The sequence below is a fragment of the Choloepus didactylus genome, chromosome 19, assembly GCF_015220235.1.
Source record: "Choloepus didactylus isolate mChoDid1 chromosome 19, mChoDid1.pri, whole genome shotgun sequence".
NCBI classification, from domain to species: Eukaryota; Metazoa; Chordata; class Mammalia; order Pilosa; family Megalonychidae; genus Choloepus; species Choloepus didactylus.
The window spans coordinates 51118742-51130922 of NC_051325.1; the positions used below are offsets into that span (position 1 = coordinate 51118742).

Genomic DNA, 12181 nt, shown 5'->3' on the forward strand with positions numbered 1-12181 from the left:
GGAAAGGGCAGTCTCTTCAACATAACATGTGCTGCCTCACAGAGACGAGACTAAAGGATGGACCAATATATGGGACCTTTCCTCTAGCTTTGAAAACAAAATTGAATACCTGTATTGCTCGTAGCTTCCTCCATCTTTAAGTCCTAAGTGAGGGAGACATGGGCAAAATATGGAAAAAGAAAGTTCAAGGGAAAAATGGCACAAGCAATGATAAATATCATAATGGTTTAAAAAAACAAAACAAAACACACACACACACACAAAAACAGAACCCAAAAACCCTTTAGGCTTTTAGTCACAACCCCATGACACTGATAGTGTTCTCTGGTCAGAGAAAGTAGACTGACTTATGAGATGAACTGTCCCTGCACTCCTAGGTAGCCTTGTTGATTTGCCTACAGGCTAGTGTCACCACATCAGTTTGAGGACCCTGATGCTTTCATTCAACATTGACCCCAGACTTGGGTGGGGGCCAGTAGACATGGGCACAAACACCTGTGCCACAGAGGACAGAAAGCCCAGGTCCTTGTGGAAGGTGGAGCGGTCGGCAGGCCCTGTGCCTGGCCCTTGGGAACGTTTCCTAGAGGATACGGCAGCATGATCAGCTACATGGGTTTGGAGCTGCTGACCTAGAAGATTCACCTCAGAGGATTGTTGTAAGGATTAAATGTCAGTGCATGTGAAGCACTTAGCACAGTGCCTGGACATGGTAGGTAATTAATTAGTGATTACACTTAGGGTTATAAAACTAGTGCTCGATTTGTTGGATGTTGTTGGGAAGACAATATTTCAGCCAATGGTGAGAATTCTGGTAACAGTGGCTCCTCCTCAGCAGGCAGTGTGATGGCCACATATTCTGTGCCTGCAACTGCTCTTTCCCCTCTTGGTAACCAAACTGGTGACTAGTGCCTCTGGATTTTACCCCCTCAGCTGCTTGACCATTTTCCTGACAGTAACTCTAGGGTCAAGCTCCCCAAGGGCCTTCAAGGAACAAGGCTTTTAGGCTACTCCCTCTGCATATTGTGGCTAGTAAGTGAACAGCTTCCTTCTTTTAGCTTTCTTCATTTTGAAGTATCTAGTCGGCATCTTAAACTTAAAGCTGTTACTCCTGCTGTTGCCCTGTCCTGCTTAAAATCTGGAGCCACCTGTGACTCCTGATATTTTGTTAACTTCCTCATCCCTTACCACCCATGTTCCACGGGCCTCTCCCCCTAAATCTTAACCTATCTTCTACTCTTCTTCTTCACTGCTACCACCTTAGTCCAAGTCACCACGGTCTCTCCGTGGATTACTGTGCCACTCACTGTCTGCCCCATACAATTCCCTTGTCCACAAAGCAAGTGGTGTGCTCTTGATAAACAGGTTGCTCCCCTCCTCCGGTCAAAACCCTCCCTTGGCTTCCTGATGCACCATGGCCCACAAAGCCCCTTACAGGAGGGAACTCCTACCCCTCTGCCACCCCCCATCACTCTCCCTCACCCTCCCTTGCTTTGGCTCCAGCCACACTGGGCTTCTTTCTGCTCCCCAAGCACTCCTCAGCGCTCCTGAAATGCCAGCCCTTCACGGCTTCGCAATGGTTTGCTTCTGCTTTTTCTTCAGGACTTAGTTCAAAGGTCACTTCCTGGAAGAGCCCTCCCTGACCCCTGCTCTATCAGCATTGCCCCCCCCCCCCACTGTCACACTGTATCTTGGTATCCTGTTTTACTCTCTGTGCAAGCAAGAGGCTTTCTTCATATGGACTGTTGTCCCCCCAGAATGTCAGCTGCACATGAGGTCAGCGAGTATGTTTATCTCTTTATTTTCCAGTAACTGGCATTGTTCCAGGCCTTTCTCAATAAATGTTAGCTGGATGACTGCATGAACGAAAGGGAAGAAAATTAGAATTCTGTGTGTTTCCTGCACATATGGCCCAGGTGCTCCTCTCTCAGGAAGCAAAGCTCATCGAAAGCCTGGGCAGGGGCATCCAGACTTCCAGATGGCTTTTCTCATTGTATCACTCCCGCCCAACTCCTCATTCAGTGTTTAGGATGGACGATGGCACCCTAAGTTCCTTACTGTTCTAAGCCCCACGGTGTCCACTCACCCAGGTCCATGTTTCGGGTCCGGGGATTACACTGCTTGTAGCCCTTGCAGCTCCTCAGCTCCATGAGCTGCACGTGGAGCTGGTTGAGGAGTTCCCTGTCCAGTGTGTTCACTGCATTCATCAGCTGGTCGGGGAAAGGAGAGGTGTCAGCAAGGTGAGTGCAGGAACCCCCATCTTCTGCTACAAACCTGTTTCAGGCAGGTTGGGAAAGTGCTATGGGATGTTGCCATTATCCAACTTCTACTTCTGCAGGAGCCAGTTTGGAATAGTTAGGATTACCTTTTGGCTCTTTACCCTAGCAAGTCCCTCTCAAAGAGAATGAAAACTCAGGAGAATAAAAACACCTCTGTGTATTTAGCATTGAACTCCTGGAGCCTGTGCTCAGGAAATTTACAAAGCTTGGGAAGAACTCTTCCAAGCCATATATTTCTAAGCAGCCTTCATTCACAGTTCCCCAGTTCCTCCCTGCTTGGAAAGCAGCCTTTTGGTGAAGGGATGGGGCAAGTGACTGACCTGGGACCTTGTTTAGTCTGGTGACCAAACAAACCTACAACCTCTGGGATCCCTGTTTTGTAAAATGTAGGGATAAACGTAACTGAGGAGGAAGACTAACCACCTACATGGTATTTAAAACAAAGCAAAATAAAACAAGTTGATGTAGCTGTCTATGCGATTTAATATGTAGAGTCACCTGAAACATGCCTGGCACACAGGCAGGGCTATGTAAGTGCTGATTTTCGTTGTCTGCCTGGCCCCCTGGTGGCACTGGAGTGTGCAGTATTTGGCCTGACCCCAAGGATTTCTGCCACTTTACAGTTCTAGGAGTCTTCAAAAGTTCCTGCGAACCCTCGCTTAACGTTGAGGTGTCCTTAAGTTAGAGCAAAGAAGCTGCACAATATCTACACTGGACACAGGAAGTTGGTGGCAGAAAGGGCTGGTTGAACAGTGAGTCCCCAAATCCCCAGTGGCTTCATAACTCACTCCTACTGTGTCAGGGACTCCGTGGGACTTGACATACATTATCACTTCCCCAGTGGGCCTAAATAGCAGGCTTGTGTGCCCCCCTCCCCATTTCTCCAGCTTGCATGGTCTGTACCTGGTAGGGGTCTGTGTTGAGATCAAAGTACTCTAGGAAGCCAGTTGCAAATTCACAGAAGAGGAAGTTGTGGGTTTCGTTGATTGTCCTCATGCACCAGTAGGTGTTATTGTTGGCGCTAGTGCAGGCGCAGAAGGGTCCCACTGCCCCGGGAAGAGAGAAGGCCCTCAGTGTGCCTGTAGGAAGCAGCCCAGTCTCCCGACAGCAGTTCCTGTCAGCCCCCTCCGAGCCTGTTCTTTGGACGCCAGGTGACTGTGGGGCCACTTGCTGGTCCCTGATGTTGGGGAACCTGTTCCTGAAAAACCTTGGGGCCCTGGCACAAAGTACTCGCTAGCTTGGGGCAAGGGGGTGGGGTGGAGGTGGGCATCTGGGTCGCCAGGACACCACGACCTTGAAGTCCTCCCAACTCTCCCCGCCTGGCCTGTCCTGCCCCAGGCTGCCCAGCTCGCTCACGCGTCCAGAGTGGCGCTGTCTGCCAGTGCTGGTTGTCGTGGGTGAAGCAGGTGAGGCCCGGCATGCTGCACGTATCGTTGTTCTGCAGTCGCTTGAGCAGCTTGCGAAGTTTCTTCTTGCGCTTCTGTTCCCGCAACAGCCACACCTTGTCCTTCTCCTGGAGCCCCTTCCTGTGGGCACAGAGGGCTGCACCTCTCACGCCTCCCTCGGGCCCTCACCTTGGAGCCTCCTGGGGGTCAAGGACCCCAGGGGTGGGGCTGAGACTGCTCCAGCAGAGAACCCTCCAATCTCACTGCCAGTCCAAAGCCAAGCTGGGGCCAGAACCCAGGTCTCCTGTCATCCTGTGCCCCACGTTAGCTCCAAGGCAGCAGAGAGGTGCGGAGAAAATGAAGTAGATATTTGGGCTCTGGTCTGTGTCCCATATCCCTCCTTCCTGTGTCTTGCCCCTGCCTGGGGCGCTGCAGTTATCCCCTGGAGCCACCAGGGAGCAGCTGGAGACCTGCTCAGTTAATTTGGGAGAAGCCCTTTAAGGACGGCCACAGACTCCCCAGGAAAGGCCAAGGCTTCTTTCCTTTCCTTGTTTGTTTTAGAAAAAGGGAGTGCGGTCTTCTCAGCTCTTTTTCTGGGCCTTACGCTGTTGGGGTGCCACTGCCCTTACCTGAAAGGATGCAGGCTGGAGCTCTTGTGCTTGAGGCGGCCTTTGTGCTGGCTGTGGTAACTGCAATAGACCCCACCCCTGGGGTCTCAGAGACGGCTCTGGGGGCAACTGCCCCACCGGCGCCCTCGGCCGCCCCACCCCGGCCCCCTCTCTGGGCAGGAATGGGAGGGTGCCAGGCTGGCTCTTGCCTCCCAGAATGCTGGCTGGACTTCAGGAGCTTGGGGCGGATGTAACTTAGCCAAGACTCGAAGCTGGGCCTGGCTGCGGCGGCTTTGGCCTTGGCATCTCTAGGTTGGTTGTCCCCACCCCAGGGGCCGGTGCTGGGGGAGCCCGTGTTTTGCCAGCCCTTTCTGGGGAGTAGCAGAGATTGACAGCTGGGCTGCCCAATACAGTCGCTATTAGTCAGGGGTGGCTATTTAAATTTAAATGAATTAAAATAAAAAACTCAGTCTCTCAGTCAGAGGAGCTGCATTTCAAGTGCTCGATAGCCACAGAGATACAGACCATCTTTATTACTGGAGAACATCCCACTGGTCAGCGCTGCTCTACACTGTGGCCACCTGAGGCCAAGGGTTCCCTGAGCTGCAGCGAGGCCCCTGGGCCGCGAGGGCTGTGTCCAAGAGGGTGCCCAGCGGAGGTGCCTCTCCCTACCCGGGACCCCACCCCATGTACGTGTCAGGCGTCTCCGCTGCTTGCTGGCAGCATAAACACGGGCGTCTGCCCCGCTCCCTGCGGAGTGGCTGTGGTGCCTTGGTGGCTAACGGGGGATGTGGATTACTGGGGGGAGGGGCAAATAAAAAACAAAAAGGGGTCACAGAGGGGAAGCGGTTTTCTCAGGAATGGAGCTCTGGGACAGCTGGGGGCCTTGCCAGGGCCCTTTGCCACTTCACCTGGTTTTGTGGCAATCGCATTCTTCTGGCCGCTTTTTCTTCAGGTGACCTCGGACTTCCCTCAGGTTCTTAATTTTGTTCTGCAGTGTTTCGATCTGAGTGAGGAAGCAGGAGAGCCTTGGCACTCAGGCAGGGCTGGGGGAGGGCGTGGGCTCGTGGCCTGCCCCAGCCCTGCCCTCGTCGTCTGTGTGCAGCGGCAGTGGCACCTGCTTCCCCGGGGCCCCTGGCCTGCATGCATGCTGGTGGGCAGAGGGGGCTCTTGGATCCCCCTGCAGAAGTAAGCCTGCCTCCACCCTCACCCAGGCGCCAGCTGGAGGCGCTGTGAGTCCTTCTTCATTCTGGCTGGCCCAAGAACCAGCTGAGCCACCAAGGGCTAAGTGTCTACCCCCAGGCTTGTTGAAAAGACAAAACATAGTTGCAGACATCTCGTAAATAAAAAAGGGGTGTAACGTGCTATGCTGTCCTCCCTCATTCTGCTACAGCAAGGACATGCGACTGCCCCTGGGTGGGGGGTTTTGGGGTGTTCTCCCTCCACCTCTCTGGACCCCTCGTCCAAGCTCGTTCCTCTGGCTACAGCTGGGGCCCCCTTTCCCTGGGTCTGGCCTTGCTGCCCCCAGTATGAACAGTGGGACCCCCCCCTCGCCGAGCTCCCAGAGGCTGCCCAGGCTCCAGCCACCTCGTGGTCAATGTGTAGCTTGTGGTCTTTCCAGGCCTGCAGGGACTGGTACAGGTCCAGGTCACACTGCACGGTGTCATTCTCTAGGATGTAGCACCTGCTTGAGAGAAGGGGTCATGAGTGGCCCTGAGGCAGTCGGGGGGACTAGGCCAGGGGGCCCGAGTAGTGTGGGCAGCCCCTGCAGGGCCCGGCTGGCCCCCGTCACCCCCACCCTCCGCCTGATCTCTCACCGGTGTGTTACTTTAATGGGGTTGGGGGCTGAGTAGTCCGGAAGGCCTCCAGTGCCACTGAAGTCCCCACCATGCTTGTCATCCTGGTCCTCAGGGGCCCCTGGCCAGTGCCGCTTGGTGAGGTTGTGGGGCTGGCCCCTGTCATCCAGGCCTACGTGGTACACCTCGCCATCCACCTCGACGGCCACCGAGCGGGTGAAGCGGTAACGGGCAGCGCCGACCTTGTACTCTGTGGACACCAAGGGGTGGGGTGAGGAAGGCTGGCCGGGCCCACAGGTGCCTGAGCAGGAGGCCTTGCCTGGCCCTCAAGGGCCCATGGAATCTTCCCGCCAAGGAAGCAGGGCCTGGAAATCCAGCGGAGAGGACCTCAAGGTGCTTAAATCCGGGAAACTTAAGTTCCAGAGCTAAGAAAGAGCTGAGCATGGATCTATAAAACGTGGCCTAGCCATCCAGGGCCATATTACTCAGCCTTAAGAAGGAATGGAGTACCGATAAGGCCACAGTGCAGAACCTTGAAAACGTCATACTCAGTGAAAGAAGCCAGACCCAAAAGGTCACTTATTATCTGATTCCAGTGATATGAAATACCTGGAAGAGGTAAATCCATAAAGACAGGAAGCAGATTGGTGGGTGCCTGAGCCTGGGGCCAGGGGAGTGGGGAGCCGGCTGCTTAGTGGCTACAGGGTTTCCTTGGGGATGACAATGTTTTGCAACTAGATGGAGGTGGTGGCTGCAGAATGTTGTGAGTGTACTAAATGCCAATGAACTGTTAACTTTAAAATGGTTAATTTTATCATGTGAGTTTTGCCTCAGTAAAAGAAATAGAAAACAAGAAAAGGCAGAGTCATGCAGTATATTCCTTTGGATAAAATTGGGGAGACTTGGGGAGGTCATTTAGCTTCTCCAGGCCTCAGTTTCCCCAGCAGTGAGCTGGGTGCGCTCCCTTGGGTTGGCTGTGGGTGAGGCTGAGAGGTGCTTTGTGTTGAAAATTGAGGGTGTGCAGACTATAGGGAGACCCCAGGCGCCTGGTTTTGTCTTCTGTGGGGGAGTCCACAGTTCCAGAGGGTGAGGCCAGGCTGGGGCTGAGGGAGCTGCCCCTTCACACAGGGCCATGACCCCGCCAATTCTCTCTGGGCTTGAAACTCTGTGCCCCTCACCTGTCTGGCCCCTGCAAGCCCCTGGAGTGGGTTCCAGTGCCCTGATCACTGGGTGGCCCCTGGGTGGAAGGGGAAGGGGGAGGAGCACCTGCTCGTGGGTAAGGTTATTTGCGTCTGTTAGTTCTGAGACTCCTCAGGCCCAGGGATTGTCACTGGACCCAGGGGAGGACACCCTTTTTGGCAGAGCCTGGGCCTTTTTTGGCCCTGGAGTAGCTCTCCCCTTCTTTTCCTCACTGAGTTTAGTCTTACTGGCCCCACAACCCCTGGTCTTCCCCGAGTCACACAGGGCTGAGCAGGCCACCCCTGCCCGAGAGGCCTTGTTCTTTCTGCTCCGTTTGCTTCACCTGCTCAGGAGTTGGCTGCTTTACGCCCTGGCTTCCATCCTGCATCCCCATGACATAAGCCCAGGGGTTGGCAAACTATGGCCTAAGGGCCAAAGCTGACCCTCTCATTGGCACACAGCCACGTCCATCCTTTTTTTTTGGTGGATTGTCCACCTCGCCTGTGTGCTGAATAGTTGTGACAGGGAGCAGAAGGTCCACAAAGCTGAAATTACAGAGTGTTGGCCGCCCCTTATATCAACCCTTTCCTGGCCAGAAGCCACACACCACTCACTCTCCTTGTCACCCTAGCTGTCTGTTTCCAGTGCTCCAGAGGTGCCCTCCCTGCCACATGTACCAGCGGGAACTTCATGGGCCAATGGCTAAGAGCTTGGAATCAGATCACTTGGGTTCAAGTCCAAACCAAACATGTGACCACAGGCAACCCAGCGCACTTGAGCAGCTGTGTCCTCACGCCAGCACCTGCTCTCTAGGGTCCTGAGGATGGCGTGAAACAGCTCGGGTGAAGTTTCAGCCCTCAGTTCTGGTGCTTGGGGTCATCCCCTCCCAAGGAAACCACCCGGGCCATGAAGCGCTGCCCGTCCCTGCCATGGAGCCTTCATGAATTCTGCTACGCTCCGGACACTGTCCTCTGCCGGCCCCCAAGGCCTCTGCCTTCTCCCCTCTCCGTGCCCAGCCAGCACCTCAGTGCCAGCTGACCGCCCGTCTCCACCTCTCACCTCCACCCCATTTCTTTCACGAACTTTTCACCATGGAAAACAGTCTCGTCCGTTGGTTAACTTGCTTATGCCCTGACTCCTAGGCGGCCCGCAGCCTCAGCCCCTGGCATGCAGTGGGCCCTGGTGTTTTTGTGGGAAGGATAAATACACACAGGGTGCCCTGGGCCTGCCCCTAGAGCCCCCATCTCCTATCTCCGCTCCTGGGTCCCTCCCTCTGCCGGCCCTGCCTGCCTTCCCACCAGGCCCGAGTCGTGGTGGCTCCAGGCCTGCTGGGGTCTGAGCGGCTCGAGGCGAGCGTTTCTCAACCTCGGTGCTCTCATATTTGGGGCTGGATAACTCTTTGTGGGGGCGGTTTTGTCCCCCTCACACTGTGGGTGGTTGAGCAGCATCCCTGGTCTTTACCCACTAGATGCCGGGACATCCCTCCCTCTGGGCACTGCCAAGTGTCCCCACAGACAAAACTGCCCCGGCTGAGAAGCCCTGCCCTGGCTGGCTGCCCAGAGGGGAGGGACATGGCGTGTCTTGTTGGCAGGTTCTCGGAGGAAGAACCATGTTGGGCCTGGAGCTGGGCTTGAGCCCCGCAGGGGCCACACAACCCGTCTTTCCCGCATCGTGAGGCAAGACCTGTCCCTGCTGCGCCTCCAGGGTGGCTGTGGGTGCATGCCTGACATTACTGTCCCACATGAGCTCAGTCCCAGGCTATTCAGGGCCATTTTTTGTTCCTCTAAGGATTAATAGGAAGCAGGGAAGAAGCTTAATTGAGCTGCAAGTTCTTGTATTCTTTAAAGATTATCCACCATGCCACATACTGAAACAAGGAGAGCTTAGCTGTGTAATTCAGTCCAGGAACCAGTAATTCCACTCAGCTAAAGAAAATTACCTCAGTAGTTCCTAATCAGCTTGTGAGGAAATATAATGGGGGAAAAAGCAGTTGGAAAGCTCCGTCTGCAGCAGGAGCCAGGCCTTCGTGGAGAGGTTGTCTGCCCCATAGCGAAGGCGTTTTCTCACCCCTGGGAGAGACGAGATGAGCTGCTGAGGAAATCCCTGCTTAGGCTCGGGCTGTCTGGCCAGGGGGCTGCAGAAACGGGGGATCGCTTCTCACCAGCTGTCCAGGTTGCATCCAGACCCCGTCCTGGCTCCCAGAGGCCCTCAGAGCATTTTCGGAGCACGGTTCCCTCCTCGTTTGAAAGGGAGGCAGGGACTGTCCTCATTTTGTGGAGGGGAAGCTGAGCCTCAGGATGGGGGTGACGAGCCCAGTAGATTTCCTGTGGGTCTGGAGGAGTGCACTGTCCACGGGCCCACCCACTCCCCTCTGCTCAGCCCCAGCACACCCACCCGTCCTGACGGCGCCCTCCAGTCCACTCCTGAGTCCCACCACACCCTCCTCCGAGGCCACTCCTGGCCCGCGTCACCATGGCTTCTTGTCGGGTTACTCGACCAGCCCCCTAACAGCTTCCCTGTACCCCCCCTTGCTCCCACTCCCTAGCGCACTGAAGTGGCAGCCAGAGGGAGGCTCTGGAAACAAAAGTTGGATCTGTCTGCTCTGCTCCAAATCCTCCGGTGGCTTCTTGCCCCAGGAGGCAGCCCCTGCAGTGCTCTGTGAGGCCTGCGCTGTCGGTTCCTGGCTCCCTGCTGGCCCCCTCGGGTCCAGCCTTCCCGGCCTTTTGCTTTTCCCCAACACACCTGCTCACATCCGCCTAGAGGGTGGCTGCACCTGAGGTTCTCTCCTGTGAACTGTGCTTTCCCCAGATCCTCCCATGGCCTGCTCACTTACTGAAGTCTCAGCTGATGTCACTTGTCAAGAAAACCCTCCCTGGACCACTTTGTTTACAACAGTTTCTCACCTTGCAATCTCCAAACCCTATTCTCATCTCTCTCTCTCTCTCTCTCTCTCTCTCTCTCTCTCTCTCTCTCTCTCTCTCGCCCTCTCTCTCCCCCTCCATATATTAATCACTACCTGCTACAATAACAACAACAACAACAAAACCCCAAGCACAAACATTTACTCTCTCCAGCATATTCTAGAAGGGCAAGGACTTGGTCTATTTGTTCTCTTTCTCTCCCGTGACCAGAATGGTGTCTGGCACAAAGTAGGCGCTTGATGGATGTTTGTTGAATGAATGCGTGAACAAACAAAGGGGGGCTTGTTTTGAAAAGGGGCTGTATAAAACCTCCTAGGTAAGCCCTGGAGACGCCAAGGCAGAGGCTCCCCTCGGGCCTCTGAGCTTCTCGCCCAGCCCAGCCAAGCTGCTGTGACACCTGCCCACGGGGGGTGCTGGCACTGCCTATGCTCCAGGCCCCGCAGCTCCCACACTCCTGGGCACCGAGACCTAGGCAGGGAGGCCACAGGCGCCAGGCACGGGCACCAGGAGGCAGACTGGCCAGGCTTGCCTGCTCTCGTCTGCCCCTTTCCCTTTTTCAAAACAGGCCCCAGTTTTGGCACCCCTCCTGTCCCTCATCCTCTCTCCAGCACTGACCCCACCAAGGCCAGTCCCCACGTCACAGCCACGATGACTCTTTAAAAGCATAAATCAGATTAAGCAAGAGTTTCCCGTTGCCTTTTGAGACTAAAGCCCAAATGCTCTCCTTTGCCCGCCAGGACTGGGGTGCCCCGAGCTCTGCCTTCCTGCCCACCCCCTCCTCACCCCTCTGTGGCCACACCGGGGTCTTCCTGCGTCCGAGAGACCTTCCCGGCCTCTTTCAGTGCAGCTGCCTCGTCTGCCTCACAAATCCTTCCTTCTGCTCCAGCACCACATCAAATGATCGACTGTCATTCTTAGTCCTCTTCCCCGCCAGGATGGGGGTGTGTGTGTGTGTGTTTGGGGTTCTGCTGGGTCTCTAGCTCCTAGAACGGCTCCTGGCATGGGATGGGTCTCTGTGGACTGGTTGGAAGGAATGACTGGGCCGCGACACTTACTCTTCTTGAGGAACTTCTTCCGGCGCCCGGCCAGGCTGAGCGTGTAGTCAGCGCCATCGCAGGTGCAGCCCTCGCTGCCCTGCCCGGAGGACTTGGGCACCAGGTTGGAGAGGGCCTGGCTGCCGCCACCCCCAGGCTGCGCGGGGCCTTTGCACTTGTGCAGCTTCAGCTTCCCCACGGCGTCCTCCACACACTGCCACTTCTGCAAGACACAGCACGGGCTCCAGACGCCGAGCCTCGGCCCCCTTCCCGCCGCCTCCTCCCGCCGGTCCTGGGCACCCGGCCACCCGAGGAGACCTTCCCCGAACCCACCCACTCTGCAGTCCTGTGCCTCTCCCGCTCTCTCCATCCCCCTGTTCTCACGGTGGTCGGAGCTGCCAACGTCTCCCAACAAGATGCCTACAATGACCTCTACCCCCGGCTGACCTGTTTCCACCTGCTCCTAAAATCCATTCTCCCACGGCCGCTCGAGTAGTCTTTTTAAAGGGGAAGCTGGCTCATGTTGCTCTCCTCCTTAAAGCCCTCTGATGGCTCCCACTATCTAGGGTTAGACCCGGGCTCCTCGCGCTGGCCCCCGTGGCCCCACATGACCCAGCCCCACGGACCTCGGCTCCTGCTTTGCTGCCCTCCCTCTCCTGCAGCCCCTCTGGTGTGCTCTCTTCCAGTATCCCCAAATGCACCGCTGCCTCGGGGCCTTGGCACCTGTTCTGTGTCTGGAATGTGCTAGAGGCTTCTCATCTTTCCAGGCTCTGCTCTGATGCCACCTCCTTGGGGGGGCCTTCCCTGACCACCTTGTCTACATCCCCTCTTCTTCCCGCTACCAAGGACTAGATAGATACAGCGCAGCTGGAGCACACGTGCATCTATTCAACACAGGCATTCGGTAAAAAGATATAAATAGATGCAATCACTCTCTAAGTCTCTCTCGTATTCATCCCCTTTCTTTTTTTCCACTTTGAGC

At 55.7% G+C, this 12181-nt stretch overlaps 1 protein-coding gene across 3 annotated transcripts in view; it reads right to left on the minus strand.

The window, feature by feature from the left end:
• Positions 1-12181, minus strand: part of SULF2 (sulfatase 2) — a 116753-nt gene that overhangs the window by 3349 nt on the left and 101223 nt on the right. For all 3 annotated transcript variants that reach the window (XM_037811929.1, XM_037811930.1, XM_037811928.1), the window contains exons 11-19: positions 11221-11422; positions 6087-6315; positions 5857-5953; positions 5181-5275; positions 4291-4350; positions 3633-3802; positions 3180-3322; positions 2084-2207; positions 110-143 (exon numbers count right to left, since the gene is read on the minus strand). In XM_037811929.1, coding sequence (XP_037667857.1) covers positions 110-143; positions 2084-2207; positions 3180-3322; positions 3633-3802; positions 4291-4350; positions 5181-5275; positions 5857-5953; positions 6087-6315; positions 11221-11422 — 1154 coding nt within the window. The remainder of the gene's footprint in view (positions 1-109; positions 144-2083; positions 2208-3179; positions 3323-3632; positions 3803-4290; positions 4351-5180; positions 5276-5856; positions 5954-6086; positions 6316-11220; positions 11423-12181) is intronic.